Raw genomic sequence first — 13492 nt, 5'->3', positions numbered from 1 at the left:
TTTACAAATGCATAATATTATTATATCAAAGAACCTGATTTGCCTGCCTAAATAAAAGGAATTAACTAATCTAATTAGTTACCACAAAGTGAGATAGATAAATCAAGATTAAGAGACTGTTGGTGATTATCCCAAGCAATAGAAGAAGAAGAGTAAGAACTAATTGCCTGATCACTAATCTCACTAACATTAGTCGACGAAACATTGCTGCTCCGTTGGTTTAACAATGGCGGCGAGGCCACCCTTTGTAAGGAGAGAGACAAGGATATCCCATGCTCATTGTCTCTTTTTTCGATTGCTAGCTCTTCATCGTCCTCGTTTTCTTTGTATTGATCTTTGGTTTGTTTCATAGATGAGAAGAATGCATCTGAGTTGTGAAAGTAATGAGCTTGATTTTGGTCTGATACTTGTTCATATGCCATTGCTTCCTGTGATAATAAAAATGAATTGATTAAACAATTCTACTTGCAAAATATGTTATGCATTATAAGATCAATGACATAATGAAAAGAGAGTGAGGGAGCGCGAGGGGAGCTTTAACTACTTGAGATATCCCTCACTGTCTACATAGGCAACACACCATGCTTGTATCGACTTAAAATCTTGAATAGGTATAAATTCGGCTAAATTTATTTGAACCCGAAAGCACATTATTCAGTTGTATAAATATTGAATATGTAGCTCAATAATTACCAAGCAGCATTAAACTAGCTAGCTAACTACCATTATCAGAAAATTATTGTCCTTCACTCTATAGTCTAAAACAAGTTCATAATGCACAATGACTTTCAAACACATTTAAAGAGTGACTGCCAATTTCAGCATAGTATATAAATATAATGGACCACTATGAAAATAATGGAAATTATTCTGCCTCAGAATATCTGTACCAAAAAACTAGAATATGTTGATTTTTTGATATATAAATATTCCTAAAATATCTGTCACCAATTAATGTTTTCTGCTTCCAAATTCGTCCTTTAATTTGGTCATTTTTCAGTACCTACAATGCCTCCAATTTAGACACAAGAGTAGTAATCATGTTCCATTTTCTATATACATGCATTACAATACAACACATAAACATGTGAATTATCACTTATTTATGCTATTACTATTACTATTACTATTATATGATGATAAAGTACATAATAATTAATTAAACTGTTGTTATTATCCATATATCCATTTATCCACAATTTATAGTCCTTCACACATTATAAATTTGACCACAATGTAGTCTTCATGTTGAATATTTGACCACATATGACTAATCATTGCATATAACTACCAAATACTTACTAACAAGCTAAGCTTATATACATGGTACTAAAATATCTTGAAGCTAATTGTCTGTTTGTACAACTAATATTATCTTATCAAAGACATAATATAATTCAGATAGGTTCATACGACTATACGAGTACCAATTAAAATAAAATATGTATAATTTCTAAAAAGTTTAAATTATTTAGATAAGTTAATTTCAAACACTATACCAAATCGAATGCAACATAACCTTTTAGTTATAACAACAAATATTGTCTCCGTCTCACATGACTTAATAATACTATCAACGTGACAGTTAATTCCGAACAGATAATGAAGATGAGAAATATACCTGCAGCTTTAAGAAGTGGGATTGATCAGGTTGGACTGCAAGAAGATGATGAAAATTGAAAACAGGATCCTGAGGAGGCAGAGGCAGTGTAGACAGCAAGGAGGGGAAACCAGGATGTTGGGTCTGATGCTGCTGTTGTTGTTGCTGCTGCTGCCATCTGATAATATTCAGACTACTCTCTTCCAATAATCCACCACTTTCTAATTCTTCTTCTTCCTCATTATTATTATTTTTATTTTTATTGTCATCTTTTAGTATAATTCCTCCTCTTTTTGTCTCACCCTTTGAATTATTATAAATTGACTCCAGCTGACTTTTGTAATCATCAACTATGCAGTACATTTTTGGATCTTTTCTCACTCCCTCTCTTTGGCTGCTTTCCATTTTCTCTCTCTTCATCATCATACTACTTGTACAACTTTCTTCCATCCTTGCCCTTTTGAATTTTCAATTTTTTTCATCACCCATAAAAACAAATGAAACAAAACAATAATTAATAAGAGAAAATTGAATAAAAAATATATATACATATTGGTCATAAATGTACGAAATTTAAAAGAGTATTTACTCTCTCCGTCTCTAAAAGTTCTTTTAAATAGACGATAATTGCCTCACTAAAAAAAGGTTTGAAACACGAAAGAATTGATTTTTGCACTTCCAAAATTTAAATCCATCCACACTCCCCATAATAAAACATACATAAAATACAAGCAAACTTTAAAAACAATGAGAGTGCAAAAATCAATTTTTGCCGCGTATAATTTAAAGATGGTCATATGAGATATTAGCTTAATAAACTACAATGGGAGTAAAGAAAATGGTTATTGATTGCTTGTACTACCTTTTAGAAGGGGGGAAAGCAGCAGAAATTGAAGATTGAAGATCTTGAATAGCATTATGATTATTAGTAATATTTGGAGAAGATAAATGTAACCCCACATCATCTTTTTCATCCTCCAAAACATAATTAGTAGTACTTGCAATGTTATTATGATGATCCTCAAAAGCTTGCTTCCTTTGCTGTGTGAAGCTCTTGTCTGCTAAAAGCAAATTATACACCAAAAAGATGTTACACAAAAATATTTAAAATTTAGTTTATTCAAAAAAAAAAAAATAACATAAGAACAAAAAGTTACTGTGTAAATATGGTAATTATAAGTTTCAAAATTTTGTTCTTTCTTGTATTTCCAATGTTATTTTCTGAATCATTTTCTGATTCAGAAAGCATTATAATTGTTTGTACAGTACTTACAACTAAAAGGTTTAATTGGGTAATTTATTTATGTACTTTATTTTCCCATTAAAATGTTAAAATCAGAAGATTTGGGAATTAATGTGAATATTTTCTGTTTTAGTCAATTTAAAACATTAAATGAAGTGAGACATCAAAAATCACTAAAAAAGATATGATATGGTAACCCATAATCTTTGATTTCCAGCTGAGTGAAACACCCCATTTGGGGGAACCAACCTAGAATTATAAAGCTAGCTATAATATTTTGCTTTTATTACTATCACAAGAAATTTAATACAACACCTATTTAATTAATATATATGACAAATTGACAACTCCATCAAAATAAAGATTTCCGTGTTTTTCTATTACATGTTTTAATTACTCCATCAGTCTAGACCATTCAAATTGAGTTTATATTAAATCGTGTTGTCATATTAATCAATACTCCGTAGTTTTATTACGCTAGCTAACAACTATTAATTCCGGACAGATTGAGTAAAGTTTAGAAGTAATTAGAAGAATCATCAATATTCATGGTAGTTGAACAAAATTTTAAAATAAAGATTAAAGAAATGAGATTAATACTGTACATAATTACATACCTTGTCTATGATCAATCTTCATGCTTCTATACATCTGTTGACATTTTAAAAATAAAAAAATTATACCAAAAATTAGTGCATATTATAAATAAATTGGTCTTAACAATGAGTGTGAAACCTTAGACTACAAGTCACCAAATTTTTTAGAAAAGAACCTAGATTATGATTAAAATAATTGAATAATAAAAAAGTAAATATTCTAGAAGATAGAAAATATAGCTAGTGAAAAACAAACCTGGAGATGACTTTTCACATGAGAAATTGTTAGCCCTCTTACATCCATCAACTGAAGAACAAGCTTTGGTGTTGCCTCTGAAATTTTAAAACAAAAACAACTATAACAAATAGTACAAAGCTTGCTCGGGAGAGGTTCAGATGTACGCAACCTTAACGAACTCATCGGAAAAGAGAAGAGAACTTACTATCTTGGCCACCGAGGCGTTCGATAGCATGAACAAAACAACGGTGTAGCTCAGGAGTCCAGCGTAAGCGAGGAACTTTGGATCTAACATACTGTCTAACTCCGTTATTAGAATTACTAATACTATTTTTAATACTAACTTCCATAATTCTGTAAAATAATTTTATAATTTGATGAGAATAATATTATTATTCATTTGAGAGAAAAAAAGAAGGGGAATGAAAAAAAGGGTTGACTAGAAGAATGTTTTATATAAGAGGTGAAGGAGGTGAAAGGAAGAAGAAGATCACGAGAAAATAAGGAAGGAGAGAGAAAGAGAGAAAGAAGAAATTCCTTTGGTTGGGCTGAAGTGGCGCTGTTAGAAAACCTGCAAACATGGAAAATTCTCATCACGAGCTTCTGATCCTCTTTAAATCATTACTAACATTATCTCTCTCTTCCCCTATTAACCTCTTTTTTTACTTTTTTTTTTTTAATGTGTAATTAATATTAATACGGATTAGAATATTATTAATGGGTATTTAAAGGATTATTAATTATTAAGATTGACTTGGTCATTTAATTTTGTTACAAAGTTGGCTGGTACGAGTAGCTTGTTTATACTCAATCCGTATTTGGGTATTTGATTCCCTTGTACTTTTAATGGAATTCCGTATTAAGAAGGTCATTGTTAGAGATATGGAATTTTCAATAGTGACGTTTTTAACGTGCATTTTATGCATCACATTTTAATTTACTTATATGATTTTCTTCGATCTTATTAGCTTTACTTAATCTGACATAACAAGGATCCTGACTAGACTTTAATCTTCACGATATCTTTTGGTCCACTATTTGCAAGTTAGATAATTGAGAGTAGAGGGGGGGAAGATAAGAGAATTCCTACCCCTAAGCATCCTGACTTGGTAAAATTCGAATCTCAGAGCTCTATTCTACAAACAAAATGCAGGTACGAGACGAACAAATTTTCTTAACCTTAAGGCCTGTTCACTTCAGCTTAATTTTAGTTCAATTCAGTTCCAATCAGTTTAGTTCAGCTCAGCTCCAAATTTCCTTCTCTCATAAAATATTCATTTTAGCTCAGTTCAACTCCAATCAGTTCAATTCAATTTAGTAAATGTGAATAGGCCCTTAGTTCCTAGAAGTTTGAGGTTCGATCCTACCAAATGAGCCAATACTTTGTTCGTCCCGTATTCGTATAATACTACTGCTGAAGTGCTACCCCGTAATAAATACTGTACTTTACAAGTATTTACCCTCAAAAAAAATTATTCCTGTAAAAAAAATACAGGCAATAGAGATGATGATAGCTATAGGGCTACAGCATAGCATAAGACCCCTATAAGTTTGACCTCAATAAAATTGTTTTTGGATTATTCTCTCTCCTTTTTGTCTGTCATACATTCTGACCGCGTTCGAGTGTTAGTATTAACAATACGCCAACGTCGTCATGATCACAAAAACACATCCTTGAATTTAATTATTTTCATTATTATTCTCTCCTTTATTTGTTTGATTTTTCTACTCCGTAAATGATTTTATTCTTACACTATATTTTATTTTTGGTTTTATATGCATATAAAATTAAATATTGTTGTCCAAATGCATTTATATCTCGAGAGAATAAAATTAGATAGGGGAACAAATAAAGGATGGCATAATATATAGAGGGAGTGTTGTGCAGTGAAAGAAGTTGGGGTACCTATTTGGCTTGATATGTCTTTTCCGGATTTTCTATTACATACACCTGCTTATTCTTGTTTTTTGCTCGTTTTTAGTTGTGTTCTACTGTTTATCTTTTTCCTAATTTTGATTTTTGGACATACATAAGGTTATTAATTGGCATGGTAACATGTAATTATTAAGAAACGGGTTTGTACGTGAATGTGTTATGTGTTAGTCAAAGTGATACACTTAAAATAAAGAAATTATGAGAGTAAGTTGATAGTGATTCATACTTTTTTTTTACATTATATATAATCTGTAATTGTTAATAGGTCATCTTTGTTGTTTCAATGAATACTACAAGAAGGGGGGGTTGAATTGTAGTATGAGAGTTTAGCCAAACTTTTTGCGGAATTAAAATTAAGTTAGCTAAAGGAACTGAGAGATTAACTGAAGGAACTAAAGAATGCAAGAGAGATTTTACGTGGAAAACTCCTTGGCCCTAACAAGGAGAAAAACCACGACCACTTGGGATTTTGGGAAAAGAATCTTCACTATAATAGGGCAAATAATCCTATTACAAGCTAAAGACTCAAACTCAAGTTCCTCTACGAACTTGAGACCCTGAGGAACAAGTCACCCAACTTGTTACTCTTCTCTTCTCTTTCTCTCTTCTCACTTCTCTGTTCTCTCTTCTCTTTCTCTGTTCTCTCTTCTCTTTCTCTTCTCTTTCTCTTCTCTTTCTCTCTTCTCTTTCTCTTCTCTTTCTCTTCTCTTTCTCTCTTCTCTTTCTCTTCTCTTTCTCATACACAAATGTTCACTCGAACTTCCCCATTCCTCAATTACAACTCGAAAGAAAAACAAACTCTAGTATAAGAACATTAAGAACACTCTAATCAACTTATGTGGAATTGGACGCTTGACTCAATTAAAAGCTTGAAAACTTATGTGAGCAAGGACAAGTTTTTCCAACAGAAATCAAGAGCTATTTATAGATCACAAAACGCCTTGGAAAAACTTCATTGTGCTGCAAACCCATTACGCCACTACTCATGCCCACTAAGAAGATCATGTCCCTTAATTTAAGGAACCATGAACTCCTCAATTTTGCAGAACCACGACTTGATGAAGAACGTGGGAGAGTAGGCCGCAAGTTTTGGAAAACATGGCGATTTTATTTTTTCAGAAGATATTTTCGAAAATAAGAAAATAAAATAAAATCTTTTTGCACAAGATATTTTCGAAATTCAGAAAGAAATAAAATCCCTTTCAAAAGATAAACGTTTTAGAAAGCAACCGTTTTCCTAAAAACTAGCATGCACAATTTTATCTTCTTAGACCAATTCCACACAGATTTTCGAGTGCCATTTAATATCTTATACTTACATAAATCCTAAAATATAAAAATATATTTAGTCTTCATGTTTCTCTGATGAAGCTTCTACTCCGAGGCTTCTGTTCCTTGGAAGGAACTTCTCTTCTCTGGTGATGCTTCTTCTCTGAAGCTTCTGTTCCCTGAGGGAACCTTCTCTTCTCAAGTCTTCATTTCTGAAGCGCCAGTTCCTGTGAGGGAACTCTTCTTTTTGGATAGCTTTGTTTCTGGCTTTCCTGTTCCTCATGGTATCTTTGCTCGACACTTAATTCTCCTAGTCTTTGCACTGATCACACACTCAAACAATCAAGCCTTTATTAGTATGTAAGTAAGTAAGGTTGTGTCATCATCAAAATCATTAAGTCCAACAATCTTGTATAGTAACAACTATCAAATAGTGATTTCGATTTTTCGCTAGGTTAATTTGTTACAAACACTTAAAATTATTTATGAAAAAAAAAAATAGATGACTATGGAGGATATGAATATAGACATGTTATGCATTAAGAGCCAATTTTCATACGATTATTTTCACTTCAATTCGGCTCTAATAAGTTTAGTTTAGTTCAGTTCAACTCCTAATTTTCTTCTCTTATAAAATATTCATTTTAGTTCATTATTTCAGTTCAGTTCAGCTCTAATAAATTCGATCAGTTCAGTTCAGTTCAACTGGGTTCAGTCAATGAGAACAGGCCCTAATAATCATACTTATTGGTCACTTTTTATTGATATGTAGTATATATATAAAAAATAAATAAATAAAATAAAATAAAATTACGTCGTGTTATATATTTTGACTTCTATATATAAAATCGAGAGTAATGAACAATCCATAAAACTAATCCAACTCATTGATCAATTTGAAAATTTACATCCAGCTAGCTAGCACCATAAATAATGTTGCTTGAGACTTCACACACATTGACATATATACACACTCTAATGGTTATTGTCCCCTAAATTGCAAATCAGAAAGATGAATCTAGCTATCTTATAGGTTCATTTATAAACAATCAACATAGAAGATTGAGCTGATATTGCCTGTTTAGTAAATTTATTGTTTGAAATTAAAGTTAGCAATATATTGGGTTTACTGTACAATTCACCCTTCTGAGTATACATGCTAATGGCAGAATAAACAGATGGTCTACTCCCATCAACATGAAGGTAGCTAGGTAACGTTAGATTTTTACTACTCGTAGCTGCCTATTTGCATGAAAATACCTCCACTTTAATTAACTGCTACTGCATGCATTGCTTGCTTTCTCTTTTTCTATTTTGTCTATCACTTAATACTAGTATAAAGTTAAAGGATGAAAATTGTTCTCCTTTAATTAATTCTTTTTCTTTTTATATATATATAAAATAAGGAAATTTCATATTCTTATTCTTAAATCCTAATACTTGTACAATGTTTTTTTGGTCATTATTTAGTAATATTGAAATAATTGGATCGTGAGATCATTAAAAAATGTAGAGTACTTATTCGATTTCTTTTTACTTGCAACTCATTAAATATAAGGTTAGTCTTATTTAAAAGACATATTACAGAGATCAAAATGAATAAATTATAAGAAAGGGTCGGGTACTCAGGTTATAACAAAATTCAAATTTATAGTTTATTTATTTATTTTTATTAACTCTATCTATTTTCTTCTTAATTAGAATTGCATGTTCATATGATAAGTTGCAAGTGGGAAAAACAAACAAATAGAGGAAACATCTATGGGCTTGTTCTGATTGACTGAACCGAGCTTAAATGAACTAGACTGAACTTATTGAAGCTGAACTGAACTGAATATTTTATAAGAGAAGGAAATTAGGAATTGAACTAAAATGAACTGAACTGAAAATAATCTAAAGAGAACATACCCTAATTTACATAAGAAAATAATTGCTTGTAAAAAATGGAGGTAGTTTAAATACGAAGTATTAGGCTAACAATTTCCTCTAAAAAATAAATACTACAGTACTGTAGTAAAAGATAGATAGATAGTCTAATAAAAATTGGACTAAATGGTATAGCTAGGTTAAGTGGCGTAGGAGGAATAGGAGGGCGGTGGGAGGTGGCGCCTAAAAAGAGGTGAGCAAAGTAAATGGATGTAATTGTAATGGTATTTGGGAGGCTAACCATTTATTGACATTCTCATGGTATGTCCATCATAAATCATTTCACGCTACGTAATTCTTACCTGATCCTGCGCCCATTCTTCAAACATTTTTATTTTATTATTTTTACATTCCATGTATGTACAATGTACGGATTTTACAAGTATTAGTAGTAATTTAATTATACAAATATATTGTATTGACAATCTTACACTAGTAATCCATTAGTCTAGTGGTAAAAATTGTACTCCGTATTAATCGTTCAATCCGCGCTATATATCCTTTAGGATGTAACATTTTATTTAAAATTTGATTTTATAAATAAAACCTTTTTTTTAAAACCTAATTTAAAAACATTTTATTTAAGAAGTATTGATTTTTACTCAATCATCTTTAATTTAACTACAAAATTAATTATCATCTTTAATTTAAATTATTAATTAGCTAAAATTAATAGGCACCTAGGCCTTAGCTTGTCTTCTACAGAGTATCACTTTGTCAAACCAAACCTGAATTGAAATATTATACTTTGTATATGCTCAATTTAATACATATGTACTTAATTAAATTATAAGTTACTCCGTATTAAATCATAAGTAAGCCTCGGCCATCAGCCCATCACTATTAATCATAATTATTTAATCCATAAGAAGCAATTGTAAGCGGTATACATAAATTTTCTTTATATAATAAAATTAGTTTAAGCCTCGGCCATCAGCCCATCACTATTAATCGTAATTATTTAATCCATAAGAAGCACGCAGTTGTAAGCGGTATACATAAATTTTTTTTATATAATAAAATTAGTTTAGTTTAGTGAAATTCAGCTGAAAATAATTGACTAATACGGAATAGAAAAAGACGATTAGAGAGTACATATTACGGAGTGCAAGTGTACAACAGATGCTTAAACTGCAAATTCGCACTAATAGTAGCATTACTAGATTGAGATTATTGTCTATGGAACAACCAATTATAGTGTATTAGACTAGCTAGTATTCCGTAATAATTTGAGTTGTCGAGTGATTTGATTGAGTTTATTGCGTTGACCGACAAATCAAAGATTGATGTGGTTGTAAAATGCACAACTAGATGCTAAAATTGTACCCGTAATAGTTTTAGGATCCAACGCTTACTAATTGCAAGGAACAATGGAAAATTGGAAATCACATGCGATCAAATTTACATTGTCACTTCTAAAATTATTCCATATCTCCTGTTTAAAAATTAATCACTACCATAATCCATAGTACTATTACTATATACTACTTCGTATGTCTCTCAAATTTGTACTCCCTCCGTCCCTAAATTACATTTCGCTTTCTAGCATTTATTCCTCACATAATAGAGAGAAAGAGAAATGTAATTTAGGGACAGAGGGAGTACTACTCTATAATTATTACTTGTATTATTTTGTCTAAATTCCTAAATAATTGACCTATTATTTTTTTAGACATCAGTCTTTATGATTTTTTTCATCTTTATTTAATACGAGTACCTCATAATGAATATTAGAAAACCGTAATACAACTATTGATACGTAAAAATGAAAAATAAAGACGAGAAAGTAATTGATTATGATACATAAGAACTATTTGTACACTGATTTTTATTTTTGTAAATATTTTTTTCACATTATGCCTACTTTCTTTTTAATTCTTCTTCCTTTCAACCATGGCCAATTTATCTCATGATAGAACTTTTTTTTTTTTTGGATTTTGACCTTCTATGCCTAATTTGGCTGCGGGTGGCCTGCCAATGAGGACCAAATTTGTGTTAGCACAATTATATATACTTCGTATTTGAAGTGTTTTTTTTTTTTTTTATCAAGCGCCGATTTTGGTGGATAAAAGAACTAACGCCTTAATTTATTTTTCTTATCCATTTTATAAAGTATTCAAATCCTTAATTATTTTATTATTATTTTTTAATACTACGTATATTTTTTGTAGCCATCTGTGTGCATCTAGCAGAGAGCTAGGGATAGCTCAAGTGGTTAGAGCTTCCCTCCCGGTTCCAGGAGATCTTGGGATCAATTCTCACCCCGCCCTTGTGGCTCTCTAAACACCAAAAAAATCTGTGTGCATCTAGCAAGTTGAATTTAAATTATTCAGCCAGTAAAATGTTTTTATAATCTGATATTTACTCTATGAAGAGTTCAAGCTACTACGTATGTAAGCATATTCAAATAAGTAAAGTCCAAGTTAAAGGAGTGGAAATACCCTAATTTGTAACTACGGATGATAGAAGCCTTTTGTTAACGTCTAATGTACAAAATAAAATGATAATTTTAATTATATGACAATATTTATCAAGCCGATCACTAAATCTAATATAATAATTACAGTACTATATAACCGGTTCCTCATACGTTGGACACTTGGACCATAGGTAAAAACCGGTCCAATTTTCAATTACTTGTATTTCAAATCCAATTCAACTGATCCATATCAATTTTAAGAAATTTGCTTGAGTACTCAACCTTACATTGTTTGAAAAATGTTCACCACAATAAACCTTAGCTAGCATTAAATGGTCTTCAAAATAGGCTAGAAAATTCCAAAAAGCAAAAGCAAAAAAAGGAAAATAGAATTTCCAAAAAGACCAATAAATAGGGATAGTCATAACTAATAATGACCTTATAGCAGGACTGCAGGAGCGAAGTATACGTAGTTCAGTACGACGCGTGGGGATATAAGCGTGGCCAAACTGTTTATGCTGATTTGCTGAATACCTTCTGTAAAAATTTAAGCCTTCCAAATTACATTATAATCCCTATTCCCCTACTACTAGTATACTGTACGTAGCTGTATACAAAGTATTACGGTACTCCTCCGTTCTTTAATAATTGCAACATTTTGTTAGAGTAAGGGTCTGTTTAAACTGAGCTGAACTGAACTGATTAGAGCTAAACTGAACTGAATAGAGTTGAAATGAATATTTTATGAGAGAAGGAAATTAGAGGCTAAATTGAATTGAACTGATTGGAGCTGAACTGAACTGAACTAATGGAGATGAAATAAACTAAAATTAAGCTTGAAATGAACAGACCCTAAGGGATATCCCCGCCCTTATGATCTCATGGCTCTCTAAGCAAAATAAAAATACATATTTGCAATATTTTGTATCATCAGTTGAAACACTGTATAACTGTATTCATTTTATTACGAGTAATTATTACGAGTAATTATATAGACTGTATATATACAAATTCACAGTTTTGTCATGTTCTACAATAACGTACTAAAAACTCTACCCATCTGGGGCTACACCTGAAAGCTGCAACTAGGAAGGGGTATGCAGCATACAAAGAGGGTAAAAACAACAATCCAATTTTTTTTAAATTAATTTTTTTTTTTAAAAAAATAAAGAAATTAAGACCTGCAATAATTATTCCTTATTCTTTTTGTACATTCTTTCTCACGTTTTTCTAGGAAAAAATAGTCAAAAATAACCCAAAACCCTAGGTACTTTTTATACTATTAAACTAATAAAGAATTCATGGAGTATAAGCTAGTATTCCTTTCACGTCATTTCTATCAAAATGGATTTTATAGATGAACAAAGGTCAACTATATTATGCAGGCAAATTAAAGGAAAAGATATTATTTCAAGAAAAAAATTCAAAGGAGAGAATTAAAAGTTAATAAAGCTAAACACGAAAAAGGAGGTTGAAATCGGAAAGTAAAGCTAGCTTTGGTTGTTTTTGTTGCTAGTCCTACCAAATTCCCAAATTTTCCATATTAGCTAAATTTTTGAACGTTGGACTAAAGAGAGGAATGATATTGGAATTTGGATATACTTTCTAGATAAAATTATTGGTTACGGTGGCAATAATCTAGTCCTTGATTGGGTTCGAATCATAATGATCGAGTTGAGTTGCATTTAGTTGATGAGTTTTTAGGTTAAATTTTTGAGTGTGAATGTATAGAGTTAATTTAAATCTGAGTCGTATGCTTTCATACTTCGTACACCATACTCTTATCAGTCTTATGCTCCCAAAATTAAGTATGCACTCAAATTTTTTAACAAATTGTATGTTACATGTAGTTACATCTACAAGAAGTTATAAATTATCAATTTAAAATTTCAAATTCACCTCACCTCAATCCAACTAGGCCAAGGTACATACATCTAGGCATCTATGGAGTAACTCATTTTTTATTATTAGGGAAAAATGAATTGATTATAAAAAGAGAATGTGTTCATGATACATTAAAATTATAAGGTACATTTTTTTAATTTTAGATGTACTTAGTAAATTAATTAGGGATTAGTTTATATATAACTCAAGGTTGGTGTCTTTTCCCCTTTCAAACAAGAATTAGTTATTTGTCCACTTTTAGTAAAGATTTTAGCTAGCAAATTTACCAAAATAAATCTTGAGAATATCTTATTGGGTAGCACTTCTCTAGTATGTAGGTAATCCTTAGCTAGTAAGTGAAAAAAAAAAAAAAAAAAAAAA

At 30.8% G+C, this 13492-nt stretch overlaps 1 protein-coding gene across 1 annotated transcript; it reads right to left on the bottom strand.

Annotated features, from left to right (window-relative positions):
* Positions 1-10: 10 nt before the first annotated feature.
* LOC145602823 (uncharacterized) lies at positions 11-4068 on the bottom strand. The gene is made up of 6 exons (XM_081658983.1): positions 3883-4068; positions 3696-3772; positions 3461-3494; positions 2463-2658; positions 1622-2057; positions 11-428 (listed from the first exon to the last, which is right to left on the bottom strand). Exons 1-6 carry the CDS (start codon positions 4025-4027, stop codon positions 75-77), a joined length of 1242 nt encoding a protein of 413 aa, XP_081515109.1. The 5' UTR covers positions 4028-4068; the 3' UTR covers positions 11-74.
* Positions 4069-13492: the final 9424 nt, after the last annotated feature.

The sequence above is a fragment of the Chenopodium album genome, chromosome 21 (genome assembly GCF_948465745.1).
Source record: "Chenopodium album chromosome 21, dcCheAlbu1.1, whole genome shotgun sequence".
In the NCBI taxonomy this organism is placed as follows: Eukaryota; Viridiplantae; Streptophyta; class Magnoliopsida; order Caryophyllales; family Amaranthaceae; genus Chenopodium; species Chenopodium album.
The sequence above is the reverse complement of the archived record's forward strand: the minus strand, read 5'-3'. Positions and strand labels throughout refer to the sequence as shown.